The 19,818-nt window shown below is 41.3% G+C and overlaps 1 protein-coding gene across 4 annotated transcripts in view; it reads left to right on the top strand.

The window, feature by feature from the left end:
* Positions 1-19,818, top strand: part of DENND1A (DENN domain containing 1A) — a 1,535,852-nt gene that overhangs the window by 997,260 nt on the left and 518,774 nt on the right. For all 4 annotated transcript variants that reach the window (XM_077478826.1, XM_077478827.1, XM_077478824.1 and 1 more), the window contains exon 13: positions 14,179-14,304. In XM_077478826.1, coding sequence (XP_077334952.1) covers positions 14,179-14,304 — 126 coding nt within the window. The remainder of the gene's footprint in view (positions 1-14,178; positions 14,305-19,818) is intronic.

The raw sequence follows: 19,818 nt of genomic DNA, 5'->3' as shown, positions 1-19,818 counted from the left end.
ATAGGCTACGCTTTAAAAACATTTTCTCTCCAAAAGTTTTTTATTAAAATTATAACAAATGCAAGTGAAAAAAGCAAATGCATATATCAATGAGCCTAAGGTATTACAGAGAGATGTAGGTATAGCAAGAGGTCAAATTCTTCAGGTTTTGAATAAAATAATACTACACAACTCACTTGGATCATGATATAGAGATACCCCTAACTAAAATCTAGAGGAACCAATTGCCTTTAGAAGTGACCTAATTAGTAAATAGAGTACACCTGTGCATAATTTATTCTCAGTATAAATACAGCTGTGAATCCCTCAGAGGTTTGTTAGATAACATTAGTGAAGAAACGGCATCATAAAGGCCAAGAAACACACCAGACAGGTCAGAGATAAAGATGTGGAGTTTAAAGCAGGGTTAGGTTCTAAAAAAAAAATATCCCAAGCTTTGAAGGGAGCACTGTTCAATCCATCAACCGAAAATGCGGAAACCTCACCGTCACCAAGGCCCTAAGAAATCATAAGATTTTACACCTCTGGAAGTAATCCCTCAGACCTACCATCACACATAATGTGGTGACGAAAACCATCTCTAAGCTGAATGAAGGTCTGAAATTTCTTCGTAGCTGTAATATCATTACGTCTTCTCATCCTGCACCAAATGATCATCACCAAATTCCTCCTGATTGGCAGAAAGTCCTGCGATGGGGCTCTCTCCAGCATCAATCTTCAGGGAGCTACACAATGATAATACTTACACAAATTCTCGAAATGTTTTGACCCCTCGCCATTCCACTCCCTTTAGCATACAGTAATTCCGGAAAGCAGTCAAAACACTTTGTTTTTTCCACATTTTGTTATGATATAGCCTCTTATTCCAAAGTGGATTTACATTCTACATAAGTTTTCACAGCCTTTGCTCAATACTTTGTTGAAGCACCTTTGGCACCATTTACTGCCTCAAGTCTTTTTAAGTATGATGCTACAAGCTTGACACACCTATTTTTGGGCAGTTTTTTCTTAGCATGACCTCTCAAGCTCCATCAGGTTGGATGAGGAGTGTCGGGGCACAGCCATTTTTATGTTCAATTGGGTTCAAGTCTGGACCCTGGCTAGGCCATTCAAAGGACATTAACAGAGTTGTTCCATAGCCACTCCTTTGTTATCTTTGCTGTGTGCTTGGGATTGGTGTCCTGTTAGAAGATGAACCTTCACCCCAGTCTGATGTCCAGAGCACTCTGGAGTAGGGTTTCATCAAGGATGCCTCTGTACATTGCTGCATTCATCTTTCCCTCGATCCTGACTAATCTCCAATTTACTTCCACTAAAAAATATCCCCACAGCATGATCCCCACAGACGGCCTGCTCTAGAAAGAGTCCTGGTGGTTCCAAACTACTTACATGCACGGATGATGGCGGCCACTGTGCTCATTGAGATCTTCAATGTTGCAGAATTTTTTCTGTATCATTTCCTAGACCAGTGCCTCGATACAATCCTGTCTCAGAGGTCTGCAGACAATTCCTTGGATTCACTGGCTTGGTTTGTGCTCTAAAAGTGCACTGTTAACTGTGGGATCTGATTGATATATATATATATATATATATATATATATATATATGTGGCTTTCCAAATCATTTCCAATCAACTGAACTTACCACAGGTTTAACTCCAATTAAGTTGTAGAAACATCTCAAAGATGATCGGTGGAAACAGGATGCACCTGAGCCCAATTTTGAGCGTCATGGCAAAGGCTTTGAATACTTATGTACATGTGTTTTTTTTTTTTTTTTTTTTCTTAACTTTTAATACATTTGCAAAAATTGCCAACATTTTTTTTTTTTTTCATGTTGTCATTATGAGGTATTGTTTGTAGAATTTTGAGAAAAATAATGAATTAAATCCATTTTGGATTAAGGATGTAACATAACAAAATGTGTAAAAAGTGAAGCGTTGTGAATACTTTTCAGATTCACTCTTCTCAGAGTCTTTAACCTCTATGCTCAACCACTATATATATGGAATGGAAAGTGGCCTTGATGCCAACGCACCTGGTTACTTAAACACAGGAAAATTGGAGGCATGGGACTAATAGTTATCAAAGATTACTACTGGGCCACATGACTCGATCAACTGAAACATTGGTTTAGACCCTCTCCGGAAATCCTTTGGTTAGATATAGAACAAGCTCTAACACCAGCTCCTTACCTGCTCACTCTATTGCTGTCCAATAGGTGGAGGCCTCATGCTTTGGGATTGCTATTACCTATGAAATCTTCTTTACTAGCCTGCTGGGCCCTACTAGATACCCCCACAAACTCTGCTTAACCCAGGAACTGGCACTGCCCATGCAAGTCCTAAAATCATTAATTCCTACTGTTTCTGCCTCGTGATTGCTTACCAATGGTATCACAAAAGTGAAAAAATCTACTATTTAACTCTATTCCCAAATCCACTGGGGCACTGCTAGAGGAACAGCATAGCAGGCTGTCACGGTCAGCAGTCAGGCTGGAAGAACAGTTGCTATAGTAGTAGAACTACCACGACCAGCAGAATAGGCACACAGGCAGTCACCCTGGTGAATGATGCAGGCTCATCTGAGGTGCAGCGTCTAAGTACTAACCAGTGTTTACCAGAGCTTCTGATGATGGAGATGATGGCTTTTGCTGTGTGTTAGCACCAGGTTGCAGTCCTCCAGATTACCCCACCAGGAGGTGAGCAAGCTGGGGTCCAGTAACAGATAAGCAGGTAAGGATCAAACAGAAGCACAGTCAGTAAACACGACAAAAGGTCAGTAATAAGTAGTTGCAGATTGGGATCAGGCAGAAGCGTAGTCGAGGAACAAGCCAAGGGTCGATAATGAGTGGTAGAAAAATATGGACAGCAGCACGGAAGACAGGAGCAAGATACTGGCTGGAGAGAGTGCAATAATCTGGCAAACAGGTAGTGGAGTGGCATGTCTTAAACAGAAAGTTAATGGGAGGAGCTAAGAGTTCAGGGTTCAAGACAGAATCGTTCAAGTAATTGTCCCATGGACTGTCCAGCATTCCAGGTATCTCGGCAAGCAGAGACATCACCTGACACCACAGAGGTTCTGGGTTCAAATCCAGGCCATGACACGTGATCAGACTCCAGCTTTTGAAGGAAAACTGTCATCTTACCAAATGCTATATGTAAGACAAACTTTCCTTTTCTCCACTTTTTACTAGTAGGCAAGAAAATGGTTGGGATTTAGTTGTATGATAAACACTTGAGCCGTGCATGGCAAACGCTAGGGAAAAATGCAAATCTTTTACTTTGGTATTGTTACTAGTAAAAACAATATTTGCTCCCAACAACTTACCTTCATACGTTTTGTATGACTTTGATTAAAGGAGAATTACAGCCAAAGCTCATTTGCAGGCATGTGTGGATCCGCCCACATGCCTGGACCAGGACTCGGCTCAGCCTCTCAGCGGGCCGTTGGGAGCCTGAGCCAGCCATTCCTGCTCTCTCCATAGACCAATGTTCAGGCTCTGTAAACATAGGGGGGGGGGGGTCAGAGCAGGGAGCTGCTGACTGACAGTCACCAGTTCAATGGTATTTGATTGCTCGGTTCTCAGTGTTAGAGCCGGTGGGAAACAGATGCAGCAATGGACCAATTCATGCATCCACCTAGGTAAGTATGATTTTCTTAAAAAAAAAAAAAAAAAACTTCTATTTTAAAGCAAAATAAATTCTGCAAGTACATCTGCATTTACAGGTACAAAGAGTTAAAACATTATCTTATGCACTTGAGTTTTGAAATCTGCATGTGTGAGAAGGTGTCCAGTTGATATTTTGATATTTGCTCAGTTTCAATGAGTGAGCATTCACCCTTTGTGTAAATGGTAATTAGATCATTAGGAGATCTGTACATGCACCTGAAGAGTTCAGCTTTGTGAATACGGAGTAATTACACATCTCAGCAATGAAAGAGATGGGTCAGGCTAGGTTAAGTGCGTAATAATGCACAGGTGGAGCAGAGGCTTTGAGGAGCCAGAAGCAAAGGGGTTAGGCTGATGTGTTTCAAAGGATGGAAATGTCAATGGTGCTACTATGGATACTGTTCTTTTTTTTTTGCTCAGCCTTTCAAGTTCTGACTGTGGTGATTTAAATTATTGAAAAAAAAAATAAGTTATTTAGTTATGCACAACCAGGCACAACATTTGACTTGTTTATGATGACTCAATTCAACTTGCTAACTTGTTGCAGAATAACTAGTCTTTTTTAGCATTATGTGTTTGTAAATTGTGTGTAGTAAAAGTCTAGCAGGGATTATAGGAACAGCCGTCTGGTAACTGGCTACAAAACTTTTTTTATTTAAACTTCACTCAAAAGGGAATAACATGGTCCATGGATGAAGAATCCTCCTTAACCATTACTCATTTCAGAATAACTTGGGAATCATCTTCAGCTTCCCACATATGGCATAACTAATTATAGAAAGGATCTGCTTGCATTACATTGCTCACATATTACAAGTATCCATTGACGTGTTTCATTGCATATAGATCTTAGTTATAACAGCACTGTATATACTCAAGCTTTTTCTTTTCCATAAATGTATATTGCCCTTATGCCTAAGACCCAGGTAGGCTGAAACAAGTCACTTCATATATAAAGTAAAGGTGGTACTGTGCTATGAACCTAAATACTGTGCATAATAAAGTGCAAAGGTGCTCAATGAAAGATATGGTTGAAAGAGGCAATGTTCAAAGGCCAGTATATGCCCAGTCCTAGGCAGTATAAAAATGTGTCGCATGCCCTGCAATTTCTTTGGATAAAACAATGAAAGTGTATCAATAAGACAATAAAAGTATATCAAACACTCAAAAGATTCTTTGTAGAGCAGTGATAGGAAATATATCTATATGGTGTGCACATGAAGTGAAAAAACAGTGCTCAAAAAGAAGGTGCACTACTATTGCAATAAATCCTGAAGGAATAGGTAAATCCTAAAAGGCATATAAAAGCATACACAAAAGTTTCCTCCATATACTCCATATAGGTGTATGCTGCAAATGTTCTTATAGGTGAAAGCAAAAAAAAATTAGTAGTGTCCATATAAGGTGAACGGTAGATAAGTGGCTGTATATTTTCAGTGTCAGCATAAAATGGCAAAGTGCTGGTGACAATCCTCTGGCATAAAGTGCTGATGATGGGTAACTTCCTGGTTCCTGTGCAGAGTAATGTATAGATGTACCCTTACATTACCGCTGTAAGGTAACAGCATATAGGTATATCTCAATGTGTTTCTTGGCAGCCTCCCAGTATGGTGTATCCGGGTCCACTGGTGTGTGTCTCTAGTCTGGAATCAGAGTCCCCCTATTGTCCCTGGTGTTTCCGCATCCAATGAACCTTGCAATGGGGCATGGGGGGGATATAAAGAGGGATGCACAATAGTGTAGTATTTCCAAATGTTTATTGACAAAACAGTAAAAGTAAAATCAAGGTACTCACAATAAGAAGTATTAAACAAGCATATAACAAACGAGCTGCAAGCTCGCCCATGTCACTTCTGGTGCCTCACTTCATATACCCCTGATATACCATGGTCAGTGTACAAAAGGGAGGGCAGAAACTGACAGGCTCAGCCAGGTATTTCAGGTGGTATGGGGGGCCGAATTACACTGCACGAGCACTTTGCTGTATATAATGCTTTAAAGGAACAGGATCTTTTTTTTTTTTTTTTGGCATTAACAAACACTTTAACCACTAGCCGACCAGCCGCCATCATTCTACTGGGGTAGGTCGGCTCTCCGGCTTGCCGTAGCTGTGTGTCGGCCCTTTAAACAGCTAGAGCAGGCGCGTGTGCCGGCTGTGCGGCAGGGGTGCCAATGCGCGTGGCCGGTGGTCGAAATGACTGCCGGCCACACACAATCGGGGGCACAAGAGACAGAATGGGCATTTGTTTAAACACACAAATCCCGGTTCTGTCAGGAGAGGAGACACATATTGTCTGTTCTTACTAGCTAGGAACAATGATCTGGCTTCTCCTCGTCAGTCACATCCCCATACACTAAGAAATACACTTAACCCCTTTATTGTCCCTTAGTGTTAACCCCTTCCCTACCAGTGACATTTACACAGTAATCGGTGCATTTTTATAGCTCTAATCGCTGTATAAATGCAGATGGTCCCAAAACAAAAGCCAAAAGTGGCCAATCTATTCGCCACACTGTCGCAGTCCAGATAAAAATCGCTGATCGCCGCCATTACTAGTAAAAAAAAATAATAATAAAAATGCCATAAATAGTTCCTATAATTTGTAGATGCTATAATGTTTTTGCAAACGGTCAATATATGTTTTTTGCGATTTATTTTACTTAAAGTGGTGTTGCCACCAAAAAAATAAAACTACTTAAAATTCGTAAAAAAAATCAAAAAAAAATAATTGGCAAAAAAAAAAAAATTTTACTCACCTCTAAATACCAGTTGCTAGGGGGTCCCTCGTAGTCTGCCTTCTTCATTGCCCGGGCTGGTGACATCACTTCCCCTCGCGCCGCACATTCACCTGGGACCTGTCATGTGTCCCAGGTGACTGTACGGCGTATCACGGCGCCCTGCGCCGCTCGCGCATGCGCAGTGGGTGCCCGGCTGTGAAGCCACAGCCGGGTGCCCACAGTATGCATGACGGCGCCGCGAGCGGAGCGGGGAGCGAGGGGGGGGCTTCGTTCCCCCGCATCGCTGGACCCTGGGACAGGTAAGTGTCCGATTATTAAAAGCCAGCAGCTGCAGTATTTGCAGCTGCTGACTTTTAATTTTTTTTTTTTAGGGGGTACCCCACTTTAAACTGATGAAAAAAAAAATTTGTTTTTTAAAGTGGGATATTTATTATAGCAAAAACTATATATATATTTTTTTTTTTCAAAATCGTATTTTTTTGTTTATAGCACAAAAATATAAAAACCACAGAGGTGATCGAGTACCACCAAAAGAAAGCTCTATTTGTGGGGGAAAAAAAGGATGGCAATTTTGTTTGGGTACCACGTCGCACAACCGCGTAATTGTCAGTTAAAGCGACACAGTGCCGTCTCACAAAAAAATGTCTGGTCATTAAGGGGCAAATCCTTCCAGGGCTGAAGTGGTTAATGAGTCGGTCTTAGTTTGATTGTTGTTCAAGTTTTGCACTTCAGGATGCATTGTTAAGCTGGCTAGAAACTTCACATGAATAGAATAAAGTGTAAACCTGGAAGCCCTAGAATAGACTAGAAAGGATCAACCTTTAGGAACATGGCAGACTTTGGAGTGTTATTAGATGGGGCATGGCCAGACTATGGAGTGTTGGTACACTTTTTATTTTATTTATTTTTAGTAGCCCCTGACTTCTTACTTGAAACCACACCCAATACAATCTTATATTATATATTGGGGGGGGGGGGCGTTAAAACCGGAGCAGACAAAGCTGTGCACACCAATCACTTTTCATTTTTGCACTAGCATTTTACATTACTGAGAGTGAAAATGTACACACTTGTCACGTGTTGATTAAATCAAATGAACACTGATGTTGTATGACGTATGCATTTGCTGTATTAATATATGTTATTAAATTGTACTTTATCTGCATAATTGGTTTGTGCATTTTATGAAATGTATATTTTACTTTTGATTTGATATTTGATTCAGTATTTTGGATTACTGACTAGGGGGTTTACTTATTTATGGTTTTATGTATTGATTTGGGGCTGTATTTTGCTTTATTTTGTATGTGGTTTTGTCATCTTTTACGATATTTCTATATTCTGAGCACAGAATTTTGTTTATTTATATTTAATAAGGGGTTTATCCAGTTTAGGAAGGAGAATTGGAGCTGTTTGTCACAACAATAGGTAATGTTGTAGAATAAGCAATTTATACACATATTTAAAAAAAAAATTAAAATATCAATTTAAAAGGTGTAAATGAAAACAAGTTTTATCAAACACCTTAAGGAAAAAAAATAAAAAATAAAAACCTTTCTGCCTGCAAACTTTTAAAACATGGTTATTCTTGTGTCCCAAGGCATCGCAAAAATAACAATAATACTTTTATTGTCATCTTATTATCCATTGGGGAGTAAGTGCATTTAGAAATAATTTTGTGTTGATGTATCATTCAGTATCTAGATAAGTGACTATCACCTTTCTTTATACTGTCCCTTTCTTCTGTATGGAAAATAAGTAGTGATTTTGGCTGTAAGTTTAAGTGATACCCCAGACCACTTTGAATGGAAATGGATCCAAATTGCCTTAAGGACTAAAGTTAATTATGGCTGGACAGCGAATTAACTGACAAAGTATCCTGCATTATACTAATGGTGTGAATCTCAGTGGTCACATTAATTTCCTCAAAGGTTCTGTGAACATTCTTGCTTAATTAAAATAACCTTCAGTGATATTTACGTGGGGCTGAAAATAAGCCTTGCACTACATATCAGTTTGATCTGTTCCTGCGCTGGTGTGACCTCACTTAGCAGTTAGTGTTTCTGACTTAAGCTGACTTCAAGGAAAATCTGCTAAAATGACATTTCTATTTTAAACAGAAATGATTTTAGATGAATGAGCACAACTAAAGGCCTGATCATTAGACAAACAGGGCATTAATTACTTACGTATGCTTGGCTCTAAATGCACAAGTTATTTTGCTGGTATTGACAATTGGTTATATTTGTTTTGTATATTATTTTTGCATTTTAAAGGATAAGTTCACCTTTCATGACATGTTACACCTGTATTCAGGGTGTAACCTGTTACTAAATCAGCAGCCCCAGCACCATGGTTTGTTTCAGAAAACTGCACCAACGTTCCTGCATGCTGCATCTTTGGTTTGCTTTCTGAAACCTCACCTGAACCACACAACTTTTCAGGAGTTCCTCATCATTAGAAGTCTATGGGAATATACAGCTAACCTGCACAAAACCTGTGGGATAGCCCAGAGGGACCACACAAGGGCAGCCACCCTAAGAAACACATTTACATGTTTTTTTCAATTGATCTAGCCTTCCCAATGACATCACCAACTCTGGCAGGGAGTTATTCATCCTTACCGTTCTAACATTAAGAAGAAAAAAAAAAAAAACCTTATGCAGTTTAAGGTTGAACCGTGTCTCGTCCAAGTTTATTGTTTGGCCACATGTTTTCTTTAGAGAGCTTAGATTAAATAGCCTCCTCCCAATGTCAATATTCAAATATTTGAATATTGTGATAATTTCCCCTCTTAGGCACCTCTTCTCCAGGGAGTATAAGGTTAATATTTGTAGTCCTTCCCCCAGCCTCCTTTTTTAGCTTTGTTGTTCTTCTCTGGACTCTTTCCAATAAAGGATATGTTTCCCAAGGATTGGTGACCAAAACTGGACAACACAATCAAGATCTTGCTGAACCAGAGTTTTGGAAAGTGTTAAAATTATAGTTTTATCTCTTGAGTAAATACCCATTTCAATGCATGCTAATGGTCTGCTATCCTTGCTTGCTGTATCTTGGCATTGCATGCTGTTGCTGAATCTGTGATCAACTAGGGCCCTTAAACCTGTTTGCATCCTTGGTTCCCCCAGAGGTTCTCCCCAGCGAGTTACTTGCATGTATATTTTGAACTCCCAAGTGCATTACTTTACATTTTTCAAGATTAAACCTCATCCCCAATTTAGTTGCAAATCCCTCTACTTTAACCAAGTCTTCTTGTAAAGTTGTTACAGCCTCTTGTGAAGTTGTTGCCCTGCTTAGATTTGTATTATCCACAATCATTGAGATTAAACTATTTATTCAGGTCTGTGTGTCATTTATGAACAAAGTAAACAGAATTGGTCCCAATTGACCCTGGAGTAGCCTGCCCCCAACTCTAGCCCATTCAGACAGTATGCTAACAATCACCATCCTCTGGATGCACTCCTGCAACCAGTTTTCTATTCACATACATACCATGTCATCAGTGCCAAAGGATCTTAATTTGTAATTTTTTTTTTTTTTTGCATATTTGCATCCATGCTCTAAGCCAGAGAACAGAGTGTTTGCATGATCACACAGTTATCGTTCTTCCAGGAGCAGAGAGTGGTGACTGTCAAGGCTGGGGAGGAGGCAGGAGCAGCTGGCTTTGGCTCTCACACATTATAGATATGGGGAGATATTCTGTAATCTTAACACACTTCCTTTCCTAGGGTGACAGTGCTGCTTCACCATATACAGTAAGTGAGCACTATCACTCTAGGATAGAAAGTGTGTTACTGGCAGGGTTACCATGTAAAAAAATAATAATAATAGAAAAAAAGTCTTAATATAATTTTAATATAAGAAAACACATCTAAGGACTGGTAAGCTGTAATATATTACATTTGTATTCTCCATTTACAATTACAGGAAATTTACTAAGGCACATATGATGGCTGCCATTATTGCCCTCCCTATCTGAAATTGCTAGCTAGCTTGGCTTGTCTCTAACATGTTTAGAAGTGACCCAGAGCAAGCACGCAGCTTAAAAAAGTAAAGTCAGAGCTAATCTGTATATTGCATACTGAACCAATGATTTTAGTAATCTCTGAACTCCTAAATCAGAACAAATTTTCAGATAAGGAATTTCTTCTTGCTCCATGCTTGCTCCAGGTCAGCAGGTAATGAATATAGAAACCAGGCTAGAAATTTTACGAGGAATGTAAACCTCTGTATTTTTCTATAAAGATTTGCTACCTCATTCACACAGACATACTTAAAGTGGTTGTAATTTTTTTTTCATGAAAATAACAAACATGCCTATACTTACCTGCTCTGTTCAATGAATGAATGAAATACTTGTATAGCGCACAATGCGAACTGAATCACCTCTAGGCACTGTGGCGAGCTTTGATTATCTGCTAAAAGAGGAAGGTCTTGCGTTTTTTCTTAAAAGCCAGGTGATTTTCTTCCAATGGAAAAAAGTCTCTCTTCCAAGCACTGGATCGACTTCTGTTGTAAAAAGTAATCATGGCAGTTCCTATGCAAGAGCAAGGGTTGGACTTTTATTAAAACCTTTTTACAGTGCCAAAGTCAAATGGAGATGTCAGACCCATCCTGGATCTCAAGGATCTACATTGGTTCCTAAAGTTTCGATATTTCCGCATGGAATCAATCCGATCAGTAGTGAGTCCTTTTCAGTTTGTAGCTTTACCTTTTCGGTCTAGCTACTGCACCTTGGGTGTTCACAAAGGTTGTGGCTTCTTCTCTGGCCACATTAAGGGCCCACGGTATAATGGTTATGGCGTACCTAGACGACCTGCTCTTAATAGATTGTTCGGTAGCCCGTTTAGTTAAGGCTTGGTCACCACAGTCAACTACCTGGAATACCTAGGTAGGGTTCTCAACCTAGAGAAGTCTTCTTTAAAACCAGTAAGAAGACCAGAGTACTTGGGTCTAATCATAGATACAACCCAAAAAAGGGTGTTTTTATCCCAGGCAAAAATCAGTGCAATAAAGCAGCTGGTTCAGCTATTCAAGACAAAGAAGAGTCCTTCTATTCGCCTTTGTATGAGATTGTTGGGAAAGATTGTGGCTTTGTTCGAAGCGGTTCCCTATGCTCAGTTTCATTCAAGATTGTGGCAAAACAGTATTGTATCTGCTTGGAACAAGAAGGTCCACAGGTGCTAGATTTTCCAGTGTGCTGGTCCCTAATAGTGCACCGGAGTCTCATTTGGTGGTTGGTACCAGAGAATCTGCAGAAAGGGAAATCCTTTCTACCAGTCACCTGGAAGGTGGTAACAGATGCCAGCCTTTCGGGTTGGGGAGCAGTTTTGGAAGAGATGACTGTCCAAGGGAAATGGTCCAGATTCAGAAAGACCTTACACATCAATATTCAGGAGATTTGTGTGGTGTACCTGGCTCTAAAAACCTGCACATTCAGGTTGCAGGGTTGTCCTGTCAGGGTCCAATCCGACAATGCCACAGCAGTGGCTTATATCAATCACCAAAGGGGCACCAGGAGTCATGCAGCCCAGAAAGAGGTAAACCAGATCCTAATCTGGGCAGAAATGCATGTGCCGTGCATATTGGCAGTCTTCATTCCAGGGGTAGAGAACTGTCAGGTGGATTACTTTAGTCGTCAGCAGTTGTTCCCAGGGAAATGGTCTCTTCACCCCGACATCTTCCTGGCCATATGTTAAAGATGGGGGATCCCAGATGTAGATCTGTTTGTGTCCAGGTTCAACAACAAGGTCGACAACTTTGTGTCAAGAACAAGGGATCCACTTGCATGCCGGACGAATGCGTTGGTGACTTCATGGCATCAGTTCTCGCTGATTTATGCATTCCCTCATATTCTGCTGCTACCAGGACTTCTTTGCAGGATCAAGCAGGAAAATAAGTCAGTGCTTCTAGTGGCCCCAGCGTGGCCCAGAAGATCTTGGTATGCAAAAATATTGAAGATGGTGTTGGGGTCCCCATGGACCCTACCACTACGTCTAGACCTGCTATCATAGGGACCAGTGTTCCATCCTACCTTACAAACGCTAACTTTAATGGTTTGGCTATTGAAACCCACATTCTGAAGAGTCATGGGCTTTCAAGCACAGTAATTTCAACCTTGATTAATGCAAGGAAGCCAGCTTCCAGAGTCATTTATTATAGAATCTGGAAGGCATATGTCTCCTGGTGTTAATCCAGGGGTTGGCATCTTAGAAAGTATTGTATGTCATAGGGAGAATCTTTTCTCCAAATGGGGTTAGAGATGAAGCTGGCCTTGAGTACTATCAAGGGCCAGGTCTCTGCCTTGTCGGTATTGTTTCAACGTCCACTTGCTTCACATTCTTTGGTCGGCAGCTTTATACAGGGGGTAATGCAGCTTAATCCACCGGTTAGAGCACCCATGAACACCTGGGACTTGAATTTAGTGCTGTCGGCATTACAGAAACAGCCTTTTGAGTCGATACGACATATTCCTTTGGTCCTTTTGATAATAAAGCAAATTTTTCTGGTAGCCATTTCTTTTGCAAGAAGGGTATCATAATTGGCGGCTCTTTCTTGTAAAGAACCATATTTAATTGTTCATAAGGATAGAACAGTATTACGTCCTCATCCTAGTTTTCTGCCGAAGGTGGTTTCAGATTTTCACCTAAACCAGGATATTGTTCTGCCTTCATTCTTTCCAGATCCCTGTTCTAAGGAAGAAAAGTCACTACATTTTCTGGATGGAGTGAGAGCAGTCAAAGCCCATTTGGAAGCGACCTCTCAGGTTCGGAAAACAGATGTTTTGTTTGTGTTGCCTGAAGGTCCTAAGATAAGACAGGCAGCATCAAAATCCACCTTGCTAAATGGATTTGGCAGGTGATTTTTCAAGGTTATGGTTTATAGGGGAAAGTTCCACCTTTTTCAAATCAAAGCACACTCCACCAGGGCTGTTAGTGATTCATTGGCAGTGCATCACCAGGCCTCCATGGCTCAGATCAAGGCTGCAACTTGGTCTTCAGTCCATACATCATTCACCAGATTCTATAAGGTGGATGTGAAAAGGCATGAGAATATCGCCTTCAGGCACAGTGTGCTACAGGCCGCAGTACAGGGTCCTCAGGTCTGATTGCTCCCTACTTTTGTTTGTGTCCCTTCCCCTGGTGGTGGAAGTGGCATTGCTCTGGGACATCCCATCAGTGAATAGTGAGGTTCTGTGTCCTGTGATGTACGATAAAGAAAATACGATTCTTATAACAGCTTACCTGTAAAATCCTTTTCTTGGAGTACATCACAGGACACAGCGCTCCCATCCTCTTTTTTGGGCATATGTATTACGCACGTATTGCTTTTCTACAAAACTGAGGTACTCCCAGTTAGGGGAGGGATTATATAGGGGGCTAAACTTCCTGTCTAGGGTGTGGCAGTGTCCATCACCTAATGGTGCCTACATAACCCATCAGTGAATACTGAGGCTCTGTGTCCTGTGATGTACTTCAAGAAAAGTATTTTACAGGTAAGCTGTTTTTTTTTTTGTTTTTTTTTATAATGTAAGCAGTATGAGTACCTGATTTGACTTAGTGACAGCATTTTGCAACCCCCTGTACAACAAAGCTCAAACTAAGAGAAGGAGAACAAATAAAATGAGCCTGCTGCTCTGCTGTAGTGTTTTTATATGCAATAACTGTATCTTTTACATATCTCAGATCAAATGTTTTAGGATTTGTATGAGATTTTTAATCACTGTGTGAAACATATATTCACGATTTTCCCTTTCCTGCTTTACAGGTTTCTGCACTGAAAAACAGACTTAGAAAGGTCTCCACAACTACAGGGGATGGAGTGGCACGAGCTTTCCTCAAAGCACAGGCTTCTTTGTTTGGGAGTTATAGAAGTGCACTGAAAATTGAGCCAGTAAGTGCAAATTGTTTTCATGTAACCCCTTTCAGACTTGAGTAGTCTTTGCTTTTCAGTAATGATTTGTTTTTCTAAAAATGAAATACAAAGGAAACTGTTAAATATGAAGCTGAAATACAGATAGTGTATGTAAACTGCTTTGTCACACACATTGATTTTGTTCAGGCAGCTTTGTGATCAGTGTTGATCTACACAGCCAGGTAGATGACTCTTGTTTCTTGGTTCAGTTTTGTGCAATTTCTTGTGCAAACTTTATATCTCTGCCCTGGTCTTACAGAGTATACCTTGGGCTAGTCATTGTGACATAGGTATCTGAAGAAGAAGAAGAAGGAATCTACAGAGCTTTAAAGTGGTTCTAAAATCTAAAGTATAATTATTTTTCATGTCAATGCATTCAATACTTTCCTGAGTCCTCATACGATCCAGTGCTGTGCACATCTGTAGCTCTTCTCTCCCCTAACTTGTTCTCATAGGCTTTGCTGAGGCAGCAGGAGCTATTGGCTCCTGCTGCTGTCAATCAAGGCCAGTGATGAGGAAATGGGGGGTGGGGCTGAGTCCTTTTGTATGTTTCAATAGACACAGACAGCAAAGCTCAGGAGCAATCCTGCATAAGTGCCTACATAGAAAAAGACTTTCCAATCACCAGAGGGGAGAAGCCAGGAGCACTGGTGGGATACCTGAGAAGAGAAGGTTCAGGGCTGCTCAGTGCAATTTCATTGCACAAAGCAGGCATGTATAAACCTTATCTGTGCAAATTTACAGTTACAGTTAAAGTTACAATCACTTTAAAGGGTCCCTATAGTAAAAGATTGTTTCTGGTAAATCTATGTACCTGCAATGATCATATATAGTATGTGAATTATTGTTCCTTTTACATGTCTTTATGTTGTTTACAAAAATTCCATGCAGACCACTGACTCCTGTGGTCAGTGTGCAAAGGGGAAGCTGCTGTGCACAGGACCTATAAGTCCACAGCAATCGCTGTTAAGATTCCGGCTATCATTGTAGTAGCATCAACTTTGCGTACTTACATTATCAACCTAGACAAAATTTGTGACGGTTCACAAATAGTCTCTTAATATTAATTTTAACGCATCTACGGTCCCTGGGATAAATCCCGTCTGATCTGCATTCACAAACTTTAGTATCACCGTCTGTAACTTCCCTACTATAATTTTGGCCAGTATTCACCAGTGAGATCAGACGGAAGTCTCACAGCCTAGGATCCCCCCCCCTTTTTGGGATCAGAGCCACCAGAGCCTCTCTCATGGAAAGTGGCAGTCTACCATCTTACCTGCCCGTTTCAAACACTCTCAACAAATGGGGCACCAAACTATCCCTAAAATTGTCATATCACTCCGAGGGGAGACGATCCAGACCAGGAGATTTTCGGGAAGCAAAAGAGGAGATTGCCTATTCCACAGTAATATATTTCCCTTTAAAGCAAAGACATGTAAAATATCTCCTGAGTCGCATGTGTCTGTCCTATGCCTGTCATATACACACACACACACACACACACACACACACACTACTGTTCTTGTCCCAGAACTTTGAGCAAGTCCGAGTTTAGTCTGATGAGTCAGGAGGGCACTGTATTCCCTAGTTTTCCCTTGCAAATCCAGCAATCCCTCCCCAGTCAGGGTCCTTACATATTCTGCCTCCACCAGTGGTACAGCTGCTTCATTCTCTTTCACCTCAGAGGCAAGCTGCTTCTTAACCACTTGCCGACCGCCGCACGACGATGTACGTCCATTTTTTGAAGAGGGATATCTCGGTAACGGCAGCAGCTGCTGCCACAACCGAGGTGTCCATCTCTTCAGGTGGCGGTCGGCTGTACGATAACGGTGGTCTCCGCGGCGGATTCGCCACGAGATCACCGCTATCGGCGGCGGGAGAGGTGCCACCCCCCCTCCCGCCTCCCCGCACCTTCCGCCGCTTACCGGAGCCGTCGGTAGCGGCGGAGGTGATCGGGTCCTTCTGTCGGCTGGGCATAGAGACAAGTGAGGCTAAGATGGCCCCCATTCGTCTCTATACCATAGGAGGGCGGAAGCGACGTCAAAACGTCACTTCCGCCCATACCGCTTAAAGGTATATATTTTTTTTTAAATGTCAGATTTTCTTTTTTTTTATTTATTTTTTTTTTTTGTTGCATTTTAGCCCAAATATGAGATCTGAGGACCTTTTGACCCCAGATCTCATATTTAAGAGGACCTGTCATGCTTTTTTCTATTACAAGGAATGTTTACATTCCTTGTAATAGGAATAAAAGTGATCCATTTTTTTTTTTTTTTTTTTAAAGTGTAAAAATAAATAAAATAAATTAAAATAAATAAGAAAAAAAAAAAAAAAAATTAAAAACACTCCGTTACGACGAGCTTGCGCACAGAAGCGAGCGCATACGTGAGTAGCGCCCGCATATGAAAACGGTGGTCAAACCACATATGTGAGGTATCGCCGTGATCGGTAGAGCGAGAGCAATAATTCTAGCCCTAGACCTCCTCTGTAACGCAAAAAATGCAACCTGTAGAATTTTTTAAATGTCGCTTATGCAGATTTTTGAGGCTAAAAGTTTGACGCCATTCCACGAGCGGGCGCAATTTTGAAGCGTGACATGTTGGGTATCAATTTACTCGGCATACCATTATCTTTCACAGTATAAAAAAAAATTGGGCTAATTTTACTGTTGTCTTATTTTTTTATTCAAAAAAGTGAATTTTTTCCAAAAAAAGTGCGCTTCTAAGACCGCTGCGCAAATACGGTGTGAAAAAAAGTATTTCAATGACCGCCATTTTATTCTCTAGGGTGTTAGAAAAAAAACAATATAAAATGTTTGGGGGTTCTAAGTAATTTTCTAGCAAAAAAAACTGTTTTAAACATGGAAACACCAAGTCCGAAAAAGAGGCCTGGTCCTTAAGTGGTTAAACCCACTCACTTCCGTCATAAAAACCCCTCTTAGAACAGCTTTGAAGGCCTCCCACTGAATGAGTGGGGAGCCCACCTTCCCATTCTCAACCCAAAAGGTACCAATAGCTTGAGTACATTTAATCTTCACATTTTGCTCCTGTAAACAACTAGCTTCCATGTGGCAGTGGCAGATCCTGAGTTTAGGTCCCAACCTTTAGTCTAATACAGTGTTTCTCAACTCCAGTCCTCATGGTGCCCCAACAGGTCATGTTTTCAGCTTTTCCATTATTTTGATCAGTTTCACTGCCTTAGTAATTACCACAGCAGTTTCATCTGAGGGAAATCCTGAAAACATGACCTGTTGGGGCGCCTTGAGGACTGGAGTTGAGAAACCCTGGTCTAATATAATGGGAGAATGGCCAGACAGCGCTCTAGTCAAATATGCCACCTTGCTCACTAACTCTAATCCATCCCCTTCAACAGGGACAGTGTCTGTTCTGCACATTGATTTAGGATTTTCCCGAGAAGCAAGAATATTCCTTGGTGTCCGGATGATGAAACCACCATACATCCGGGAAGCCATGGCTAGACAGCCATCCCACCAAGGGGACTGTAGTCCCAGGCGATGCTCCCAGCCTATCCGTAGCCAGATCTGCCACTGCATTAAAATCCCCCAAAATCCTGCCTTCCGCTATCTCATATGTAGCTTGTAACATATCATCTAGATGAGAAAGCGTGAAGGGAGGAGGAACATATAAATTCACAAACGTCAGGCACTTATTCATTATTTTTACAACCAGAATAACTGATCTTCCCTTAATACCCAATTTAATCACCTGTATAGCTATGGGCATTGCTTTGGTAAACAAGGTACGAACCCCTTTGGCATTAGAGGAGAAACTAGCATAGTAAGCCCCAGCAATATGGGCCTTCCTGAGAGAGAGAACCCTGTAAGTGAGTCTCCTTTAGCAGAAACGAAATGTGGCTTATGTTTCTTGATATTGTTAAAGGGAGTATTTAAATTTGTAATTAAGGCCTCTGACATTCCAGGACACCACTCTAAGATTGACTTCCATTTCGAATGATTCCAGTACAGTCCGAGAGCAAGGCACCTATACCCCCCATGAATGCAGGGGAGGATACCAGGGCCTCCCTCCCACCAGGAGCCCACCGAAAAAAAGGGAGACATTCTGTAACATAGCCAAAGATGAAATACACTTTCCCCATAAACCCCAAAGAACTTGTGTCCTAGTTTAAAAATCTTACCCATGAAAAACAAAAACTCCAGTGAGGAACTGCACCCTTCAGTGGGGGTCTGCCTGGTACACAGTGGGCCCTTTCAATAGCAAACATTTTAGTGAAAGTGCCAGAATCCATATTTGCAGTGAGCCATCCCTCCAGGAACTCCTTAGGGTGTCTCCCCCCACTCCTTCAGGAAACCCCCACTAGTTGGATATTATTCCATCTCATACGATCCTCCATGTCAGCCATTTTAAAAGCATGTTCAGACGGGGGTTTTTTTGCCACCTGTACAGCAGTGTCCATAGGCCTGGCACTATCTTCCAAAGTAGCAATACGGTGATCAGTAAACTGGGCTTTTTCCCTTATCTTCTGCATGTCATGTTTCATGAAAGAGAATTCAAATTTGAGCTCCCCAAAGTGATCTGCATGCTTATTCTGACAGCCCTGTACAGCAGACATGATCCATGCAAGGGATGGCTCATCTACCCCATTCTCCTCCCAGCCTGAGCTCCTGGTATGTTGCTCCAGCCGGTTCAAAGATATCCTCCTCAGCTTTAACTGTGCCCTCTGTGGTCTAGGACTCACTCAATCACTTGCAGGAGATGCAGGCTGTTCTAGGGCCACATTGCTCACTAGCGGAAGCCATTGCTCCTCCTCCATCTCCCAGTCGTCAGTGCCATCTTTGGATCCCCAGGCGAACCGTGACAGACATTCCCCGGCTGTTTTCGGTGGCCCATATTTGACCATCTTCAGATGTGCCCGCGATTGTCCTGCACACATTCCCCCGCAATTCGGAGCAAAATCGGGCAGATTGCTCCCAGGATCAAGGCAGGATCAGGGATCTATGAAAGGAGCTTTGTCCCTGCTGTTCTCACATGCTGTGTGCTGGCTCCGCTAGTTCTTTATCTTTATGTAAATCATAGAGATATTGATAGTAATTTGCAAAGACATTTGCTATATGTTTTGGATTGAATAAAGCAGTATGAGATGAGGAATGCTTAAGAGCTGCTATTTTTTGCTTAAGTTGTTTAGTTTTAACTTTCTTAGCTAGCCAAGCTCCTGCTTTATTGTGAAGACCATAGTAGTTGGATTTGAGAAATTTAATGTGGTTTTTGTATTTATGAAGAAGTAGGGACCTAGAGGATGTCACATGTTAATTGAGAGTCTGGAGTAAGTTTTTTTCTGTTCTTTCAATTATATAGAATTAAGCAAGTCTTCAATCTGCTTTGTACTGTTTCTTAAGATACAAAGCCATTTTAATCAGTACTCCTCTCATATACTATAGAACTACAAGTCTCATGAGGCATTGCAAGGATAACAGTTACAAGCATGACTCCCACAGGTAGATAAATGATGGTACTT

This window comes from Lithobates pipiens, unplaced genomic scaffold (assembly GCF_037356315.1).
Source record: "Lithobates pipiens isolate NorthernLeopardFrog02 unplaced genomic scaffold, aLitPip1_a1.2 Scaffold_1, whole genome shotgun sequence".
NCBI lineage: Eukaryota > Metazoa > Chordata > Amphibia > Anura > Ranidae > Lithobates > Lithobates pipiens.
Note: the sequence above shows the minus strand (reverse complement) of the source record. Positions and strands in the feature narration are given on the sequence as shown.